Source organism: Eriocheir sinensis, chromosome 42 (assembly GCF_024679095.1).
Source record: "Eriocheir sinensis breed Jianghai 21 chromosome 42, ASM2467909v1, whole genome shotgun sequence".
In the NCBI taxonomy this organism is placed as follows: Eukaryota; Metazoa; Arthropoda; class Malacostraca; order Decapoda; family Varunidae; genus Eriocheir; species Eriocheir sinensis.
Window position 1 is genome coordinate 532,305 of NC_066550.1, and position 9,584 is coordinate 541,888.

A 9,584-nucleotide genomic window follows, 5' to 3' on the forward strand; every position below is an offset into this window, starting at 1 on the left:
ATTAACAGTCCTTCCTCTGCTTGCCGGCCCCCATCATCCCTCCCTTCCCCTCAGCGACAGGCTGCTCCTTCACAAGTTCCCACTCTTCATCTTCGTGCTACATATCTTCCCACGCCTGCCGGCCACCCTTAACCTTTTCTTCCCTTGGGCGGGCAGGAAGCTCTTTTTCTCTATCCTTGCATACCCCCTTCCTACACGTGACTCTCCCCCGTGAGTGCTGTCCTTTCATCTTCCACCTTTGATTAGATAGTTAGTGTAGCTTGTCACAAACAGCCTCGTAAGGACCAGCAGGTCTGCTGTTGTTTGTTCTTCCTTTTTGTTTCTTTGTGTGACCGTCTCTTCCCCTTGGCGGCAGGCTGCTCCTCGCCGCTCGGCCTCACTACCGGCGACGTCCTGGACTGGCAGATCTCCGCCTCGTCGTCCTACCCGGCGACGTGGGACGCGGGCTGCCAGGTCAAGTACGCCCGCCTGCACCAGCCCAATGGCCGGGCGTGGTGTGCCGGCAGGAGGGCCGCCGGCGAGTGGGTCCTCGTGGATCTCGATGTGCCGGCCAAGGTAAGAATTAGTAGATTAACCCTTGACCCGGTAGTAGCGACGGGCCAAATTTGTGCCATGATATAAACCCCTAAAAATAGATGATACGTAAACTGATCACAAATGCTTTGATATATGTTATGAAATGGTTTGTGTGAGTGATGATTTTTCTCATTTTTCTCGCTTAGAGGGACCATTAAGAAACATGATCCCCGCTGCTACCGGGTTGAGAGCAAATCCATATCCTGCCGCGTGTGCACTAGTGTCCTACAATCATAGCTGGGCACGATAACATAAAACCTTATTCCCGATAACCGATAACTGATAATGAAAAACCTTAACGGCGATAACCGATATTCGTTAACTAGAGACACAAATATAGGCGATAACCGATAACCGATAACCGATACCCGATATAAATCCACAATTCCGATACTAGCTAGCGATAAGTCCGATAGGCGAAAACGATACTATATTGATATTTCAGATAGAACAACATTGATGAATTCAAATTTTCATTATCTGTATTTTAGGAAACTTACAAAACCTTAAAACCACACGTTGACACGTACATATGGACGGTAATACTAGAAATGCCTGATCCGGTGTTGTGTTATTTGGCGTCCCCACCGTCAGAAATTGTTTACAAACACTGGTCTCTCGTGAACGGTGCATGCTCAGACCAGCAAGCGTAGACCTGTACAGTCTCACAAAGCTTTTAAACCGTAATTAAGAGTTGCTGGAAGGCTGAATCAGACATATAGTACCACTACCACCATCCTCGCTGTTTCTAGAACGACATTCTGTACGAGTTGTATTTTATATGTACAGAGTGCACGTCGTTCTAGAAACAGCGAGGATGGTGGTTCTGTATGTTTGATTCAGCCTTCCAGCAACTCTTAATGTGTTAAAAAAGCTTTGTGAGACTGTACAGGTCTACGCTTACTGGTCTGAGCATGCGCAGTTCACGAGAGACCAGTGTTTGTAAACAAAAGCGCCAGCTTTTGACGATGGGACACCAAATAACACAACACCGGGTGCCTTCAGTATCATGGCATGGTCACAAACGAATATGGAATATCAAATTTGAAGCAGTGGATAATCATTTTTGGGGCAAAGTTAAATGATTTTTCTCTATGATATATTGATTTTTGAGTTGCATAAAAAAAAATAACCTAGTGTTTTAATTTTCATGATCTAAGTATGAAATTTCATCACCAAAGATATTTCATACCCCGAAGTTTTTTTCATACAACACCGGGCCACGCATGCGCAGTAAGGAGACAACGTTTTTTTTTCTGAGAGGCGGAAAAAAGTAGCGATTATCGCTAGTTTGGTTACAAAAGTAACGAAGATACCGATATATATTTAAATAAGTAGCGGATGGTCGATAATCCGATTTTGTTATCAGCGATAAAGTATCGCGATAACTTATCGCGATAACGCCCAGCTATGCCTACAATCTGATGTGCCGCAGTTAATATTTTTTTTTTATCTCTATTACCATTCTTGTTTTCGTTCACAGTATCAATAGCGTAGTACATTATTGCATCTATAGCAGGTATCGTAAACTTAGTTGGGTGCAGGTCTATTAAAGTGTATCATGAAAGGCTGTCATTGTTCTTTATTCAAATTTCCAGGTATAATAAACGAACCGGGCCGAAATATTTAATGCGCACGCTTGTATACCTGAATGGCGTCACTTATCCACTGAGATATAGAAACTGCAATAATAAATGTCGGCCCAGGTGGGTTAAGCTTTTTGATTTATTGCCTCGTCTAGAACGTTTGTGGGTAGCAGTTGCCTCTTTCGTGGCGTCCAGGTGGTCACGTTTTTAAGGAAAAACTGTAACCTTGCCGAGTCACCTGCCGTAAAGGGGAAAAAAAAAAGCGTCGTCTCTGTTAACCGTGGTCAAGGATTACATGGTGCTGCTATGAGTCAGCAGAAAGCTTGCCTCGTGTACACGCTTGTCTCGCCTCCCACTCGGCGGCCGCGAACACCAGAAGCCACTCGACAAGGGGTTGGGCGTCCGCTTCCAATTGTTTGTGTTGGGAAAAAAAAAAGATCGGGCTTCAAAATTTGCTAATGTTTCTCAGATACGCTTGCTGCTTTCTAGTTCTGACGCCTGCAGTGTTAGCTCTTTCTGCGCTGGCTTTGTCGCTGGGCAGAGAAATGTTGCTTGCCTGTGGCTGCATATTATCCAAACTGATAGCCATAACTATCCTCAAACTCGAATACCCCCAAAATTTCAGCAACTCTAACTTTTCTAAATTGTTTAAAACCACACGACGTTAAATGACTTTTAGGAATATTATATTGTTCAAAGACCGCTGAAAATTAACGCAACTTTAATGAAGCAATATTTTTAGCAGTTTCTCTGATCGTCATATTCTGTTGTCTTGAAATGTTTCAGGTAGGAGAGAGTTTCACTTTCGTTCATTTTTCCTTTCCCTTTTTCAGTGTCGCATCGAAACGTATCCTTGTTCAGTTTGACCATGGCTGCCACTGAGTCTGTTCTTCCACTCTCTGTAGGTGACCGGCCTCCTAACGCAGGGCAAAGGGGACGACGAGGAGTGGGTGACGTCCTTCGAGCTTTCCTACTCCCTAGACGCCTACCACTGGCACTTCGCTCGAGACATCTACAACAACAAAAAGGTAAGTGTGTATTCGCTCATAGTTGGGTTGGTGTGCGTTGTTTGGTATGTGGCGTCACTGAGCAGCCTCCCCTGACCCGCAGCCATTCGTCCGGGACAAGAACACAGACTGACGCGCCCCAAGGATACTGTTCTGGCGAGGGGGGAATGTTGTCATGCCTGGCTGCTCATGGGCCGCCGCGTACAGCACATGGGCCGGCCCTGAGCCAGGCTAGATGTAGATTTGGTAATCTTTTGCGACAATGTCCGTCCGTGCGGGCGTGTACACACACACACACACACACACACACACACACACACACACACACACCGTGGTGGTGGTTGTGGTGGTGATGATGGTGCTCATGTAGAGTGCGAGGCGGGGGGAGCGGTCGGGCTCTTGCTTCGACCAACCTTTGCTGGTGCCGCATGGGGGAAAGCTTGGTCCCTGAGCAGCAAAGTGTCTAAAGGCCCATTTTGCAGCCATAGATGTAATCTCCTCAGGCGGACAGGTCAGGCCTTGAACCTAGCATGGTGTCCCTCTTCAGAGCTTGGCCATCTGGCACCCAGTTTTCACCAGCCTTCCAGGGCCTTACGCCACGTATGGGCATATGGGTATATACAGTACCTGCATATACCCGTATACCTGACGACATAAGTGCAGTTGAAGCACCGCAGAGGCTCCGGGTTAGTCTCCTGACGGAGAATGTACTTTAAAAGCCTAAGTCAAAGGACTATGGGAGGGAATCTCCAGCTGGAACGTCACCTCCGCCTGCCGAATTGGCTCTGAGTGACATTGACCTGCCTTGTACGTACACCTCAGTGCGAAGCTGACGAACGGGTCCTCCAAGATGGGGTCAAGGGACTGGTGCCGGGATACCGTAAAACGACGTCCCGAGACCTGCCCTCCTCCTCATAAGGGTTGATGGCCAACTGATTATCCCTCGCCAAACGAGCGAGGGAGAAGGCGGTCTCCTCGTCAAGGGTTTTGATAAGACCGAACCAAATTGCTTCTGCATCCTGATCTGTGAAGGTTTGAGCATTCCCTCTTCAACCTTCGATGCTGTCATCGTAGCGGTAGCAGACTATCTGATAGATCCAGTAATCGGATGCAGGTCCTGGCGGCAAAGCGCGGTGGTGTCCTTCTCGAGGCGGGTTCAGTCCTCTTATTTTCCGACAAGAGGGAAGAGGTTCAAGTGCATCCATGGGGCGCCGCGGGCCACGGAGCGGCAGGAAAGGGGGAGGGCTTGTGTCCGCGCTTTATCGTGTTTTATCTGTTCCCTCTTACCTATCTTGCTATTAAAATAACCACTTAACTCTAACGACTCGCTGAAAATGATGATCTTCTTGATTAGTAACGGTAAGATACATCACGCTGGCAGGGATGGGCATTGTATTCATACCTCTTCTTTTCCTAAAATTATCGTATGAAATGAACGGTGCTAACTGTAAATATCGCCTGTCCGATTTCATAATACATGTTATGGTGTAAAATTTACTTTCTTAGGTGGCTGCAGGTAGGTGAACGAGAGTTACCTTTGCAGGGACGTCTGGTCATTCGGCCTCTAGCGAGATAGGGTGGGGTGGGGCGCCTCTCTGCACCTTTTTTGCCTTTCCTGTTTTGTTGGCGGCAGTTATCTGTGTGTTGATGCTCAATGGTTCCTCTTCTTGGCCGTGGTATTTGTGTTGTTGGTGGCAGTTATCTGTGTGTTGAAGCTCAATGGTTCATCTTCCTGGCCGTGGTATTTGTTTTGTTGGTGGCAGTTATCTGTGTGTTGAGGCTCAATGGTTCCTCTTCTTGGCCGTGGTATTTGTGTTGTTGGTGGGAGTTATCTGTGTGTTGAAGCTCAATGGTTCCTCTTCTTGGCCGTGGTATTTGTGTTGTTGGTGGCAGTTATCTGTGTGTTGAAGCTCAATGGTTCCTCTTCTTGGCCGTGGTATTTGTCTTGTTGGTGGCAGTTATCTGTGTGTTGAAGCTCAATGGTTCCTCTTCTTGGCCGTGGTATTTGTTTTGTTGGTGGCAGTTATCTGTGTGTTGAAGCTCAATGGTTCCTCTTCTTGGCCGTGGTATTTGTTTTGTTGGTGGCAGTTATCTGTGTGTTGAAGCTCAATGGTTCCTCTTCTTGGCCGTGGTGTTTGTTTTGTTGGTGGGAGTTATCTGTGTGTTGAAGCTCAATGGTTCCTCTTCTTGGCCGTGGTATTTGTTGTGTTGGTGGCAGTTATCTGTGTGTTGAGGCTCAATGGTTCCTCTTCTTGGCCGTGGTATTTGTTTTGTTGGCGGCAGTTATCTGTGTGTTGATGCTCAATGGTTCCTCTTCTTGGCCGTGGTATTTGTTTTGTTGGCGGCAGTTATCTGTGTGTTGAAGCTCAATGGTTCCTCTTCTTGGCCGTGGTATTTGTTTTGTTGGCGGCAGTTATCTGTGTGTTCAAGCTCAATGGTTCCTCTTCTTGGCCGTGGTATTTGCTCTGGGGCCTCCAGCAGGATGGGTCAAGTGGCGCCTCTCCCGCAACTTGCTGTAGGCGACCCTGGAGTGACTTTGATTCGTATGATGCACCGCGTAATGATAATCTTAAGAATTAAATTGCTTTCAAGATTCATCCGATTAGCTCCTACATGAAGCAGTTGATGTACAGAAGCTCCAAAAACGACTTGCTTAGCGCGAAGGATCTCGGTCGTGTACAAATTGCTCGTCTCGATGTAACTCATTAATTTAATAAGATCTCAGTCAACCACGTATTTGGCTCCTAATCGATGCTCAGTCAGTCATCCAGTGCTGTGTGTGTGTGTGTGTGTGTGTGTGTGTGTGTGAGTGTGTGTGTACGCGAGTTATTAGTTTTATATTACAAAATAAGCAAAAATAAAGTTTTTTTTTTCGTAATCTGCAAGTTTTCTTTTTCAAGTACAGATGCACTATTTTCAAGGTAGGAGTTTCATCTGTACAAACAGTTTTCCCATTACTGATATAATTCCCTGAAGAAGCCGTGGTATTGCGACACGGATGGCACAAACGAATTGGAAGATTTGGCAAATGTTCAATACCATTTACTCGTCCCTGGGTAGCCGTGGCAGCACATTTTGACCAACTGTAACACTTCGTGAAGACTTAGAAAAATGTTTTAAAAATTGATGTAAATGAAGTGTTATGCAACAGTTCCAGGGTCGCCTCTAATTTTCCGTGGTGGAGTCTGTGCAGCGGGGGAAGGGTAACGAGAAGAAACATACTGTTACTTATATTCTTGTCCCTCCACACTTTTAGGATATCATAAAGAAAAAAAATAAAGTATCGAAATTAATGTTTGACTCCACTTTTGCTGCTACTGCCATAAGAGGGAACATTAAGGTTTGCTAGCTCGGTAGAAGGTCCAAGCCTCAGTGAAGGTCAGGACAGGGAGAGGCAGGTAGCGAGGCGTGTTAAATTGCTGCCTGTCATCCACGGCTATAGCTCCTCTCCGTCTCCTAAATGGTGTTGGCGTGACTTGCGTCACAACCCCTTAACATCCGGGCTCCAGGACCTCGTTTTTTGCAGGGTTCACCAGAAACGTACATCGGCCACTGCGCTCATATATACTGCTCAACTACTTACCTCCTGAGTCATCCCAGCAGCGGCAACACGTAGGGCCAGTAGTACAGTCCTATACACAAGTTTGTAAGCTCCCCAACCAAACACAAAATACTGTAAAAGTTCCCTGTAGTATATAGTGTTTGGCGTTGATATTAAGGAAGGAAACTTTAGAAAACCACACATTAGGAAATCTCATTATTAGTATTTGGTATTGAGTAGAAATAACGCATCATTGTGGAGAACAGAGTTTGGTTCGGGCGCTTCAATGACTCCGTGCTGGAGTGTCGAGCCGGCCCGTAGTTACCAGCTCCCTCCTGTGCGTCTGTTTATCAATACACATCAACCTATCATCGCTCGAGTTGTCTTTAGGATGCATAGTAGACCATCGTATACAAATTATTAGAAAATTCTGAACTACTTAAAGTCATTTAAATTTATACTTAATTATGTAGCGTGCCATTTTTGGTGAACGTTGAATAAACCTCATAAGAGTGGCGTAGGGGGCAACATTTATAAAGCGTTTGATGCCCCAGTCCTCCGGCACAGTGATGGAGGGCGAGGGAGGGGCAGCATGAGGGTGGGCGGGGCAGCGGCGACTTGTGGGGCTGTGTACCTGGAATCGGGGGTAACAAGACGGCCTCCTCAGCAGCCGGGTGAAGGGGCTGGGGTGGGGGGGGGAGGGTGTTGTCCTTGTGGAGTGTGGCTGGTGAGGCTGAGGCTGCTTTTGTCTTTTTCATTGGCTTCTTTCCATGTCTCAGTTTGTAGTAGGTTTCGTGATATACTTAACTCGTATATTCCTTAATGCATGTAATGTTTGCGCCAATTTCGTCAGCAGATGCGAAAAAATATTGATTATTTTAATACAATGTAAAGAACATGCCTTGGTTTCACGAGAAGAATGGAGGGGCTAGTTGCCTGCTCTCTATATATTGGTTTATCAATGAAGAATGTCAGCAAAGGGCTACTTAAGCACCATTAAGAGTATTTCCATATCATAGGAGGGTATAACAAATCTCCCCGAGACCTTCAGTGACGAGCCTGTAAGAAAGCTTTGTATACACCTGCGTACCTGCTTCTGATGCTTCATAAAAACACATTGTTTTATTCATAGAAACATTTTCTGAGAACCACGCGGCAAACTTACATTTTACTTATTCTCGTGCACTAAACACCATGATTAAACTTTTGTAGGAATAATTCAGCTGCGTGGAGAAGGAAAGAGGAGCTTCAAAGTAAAGCTTGCAGGTTTGGGTTGTCCTGTTTGTATTTTTTATAACAATTATCGGTTTATCGTTTAGTATCAAGTACAGGGTCTAGTGCAACTAAAAACACTGCTGTACTCAGTGCATCAGTGGGTGAGGATGTACCGCGCAGTCCTTGGCCCTGATAGGCTCAGCCCTTAGCCGCTACCTGCATGCAAAGCTATGGTGGAAAAGGCAGCGCTGAGAGCCCCACTTCTAAAGGTTTCTTGCTCGACGACACAAGGTATTCCCACTTGCATGGAGACATTACCACGTTAAAAACAACGAATATGTTGTTCTATGCTCAAAACGAGTATCGATCGCATGATCAGACCATGGTGAATGACACACACACACACACACACACACACACACACACACACACACACACACACACACACACACACACAGTCGTCTTACATACGGGCATCTAGCGAAGTCTTGACTTTCGCGAGCAGACTTTGGGCTGTCAGGGAGGGGCGGCGCTGCGTGGCTGTGGTGCCATCACCCACACTCCTCAGACCGTTCAGCACAGTCTGGTATCGAGGTTTAGAATGGATATATAATTATATAGTGCAGTTTTTTAAAGGAATATGGCGCTGTGGCTCGACACCTTTTTCTTTCGTATTATTGAAGCGAAAGCATTTTGGGATAATGTTGTAAAAAGAGATTGCATAGGGTCAATAGGACAAAATAGCTTTCATAATTGAAAGAAATATATAAAAAAAAGTCATTGAAAAAAAATCCACAGGTTCGATGATTTATTTGTTAGGAATATCTAAAACTACATGGCACGACAAGCTTGACCCAGTCCATTTCGAGGGTCTCCTCTCCGGGCACGGACTCGACCCTGGACTGTTACTGAGCAGTGAAAGCTGCCCCCAGTACCTCACCTCGGGTCCGGGAGTGCCTGGCGGTCCGCTGGAACGTTAATCTCCCGGCAAACCAGATCCGGACACGTTGATTAAAAGCAAGAAGATAGGCAGTCTACATGTTAGCGTTTAGGGTAGGCGGTGGCCGAACTGGTAGCGTACTGGGCCCACATTCACTGCGTGATGGACGACGCGAGTTCGAATCCCCACGCTACCACTCGGATTTTTCAGTCACCGCCGAGTGGCTTAAAACTACCCACATGCTGTCCGGAAGACCACCCATCAACCCGGACTCTAGAGGAAGCCGTCCAAGCGAATCAAGAACGAGTTCCTGGGGGCAGCATGAGCCAATGCAAGATGGCGCCTCTATAAACACTCGCCTGTGCCAGAGCGGGCTCGGCCGACCATCAGGCCCCACCTGGAAGAAGCCTTGGGCCGACCATCAGGCCCCACCGGGAAGATGCCTAATGGCGCAATAGAAAACAACGTAAGAAAAAAAAAAAAGACTGATAAGCTGTGTAATAACTGAAATCATTGGGGAAGTTCATTAACAATATTAGTAGTTATAGACTCTTTAATCCTCCTTTCTTATTGGACACGGAGATAATATTGAACGCTTGGGAAACTCCTTGGAAGAGTTACTGATGCACAAAACCCGCCGCACCGGATTCCAGGACGCAGCTACGGGGTGTTTAAACATCTCGGACACTTAAGTGGTAGTGTGATATGAGTTGTCTTTC

At 46.4% G+C, this 9,584-nt stretch overlaps 2 protein-coding genes across 2 annotated transcripts in view; one reads left to right on the top strand and one right to left on the bottom strand.

The window, feature by feature from the left end:
• The window catches only part of LOC127010183 (lactadherin-like), a 66,531-nt gene extending 59,225 nt beyond the window's left edge, over positions 1–7,306 (top strand). Inside the window, exons 5-7 of the mRNA XM_050884059.1 lie at positions 356–555; positions 3,068–3,190; positions 7,265–7,306. Of these exons, the coding sequence (XP_050740016.1) occupies positions 356–555; positions 3,068–3,190; positions 7,265–7,306 (365 nt within the window). The remainder of the gene's footprint in view (positions 1–355; positions 556–3,067; positions 3,191–7,264) is intronic.
• Positions 7,307–7,373: 67 nt separating this feature from the next.
• The window catches only part of LOC127010184 (lactadherin-like), a 46,229-nt gene continuing 44,018 nt past the window's right edge, over positions 7,374–9,584 (bottom strand). The window contains exons 4-5 of the mRNA XM_050884060.1: positions 8,397–8,508; positions 7,374–7,393 (exon numbers count right to left, since the gene is read on the bottom strand). Coding sequence (XP_050740017.1) covers positions 7,374–7,393; positions 8,397–8,508 — 132 coding nt within the window. The remainder of the gene's footprint in view (positions 7,394–8,396; positions 8,509–9,584) is intronic.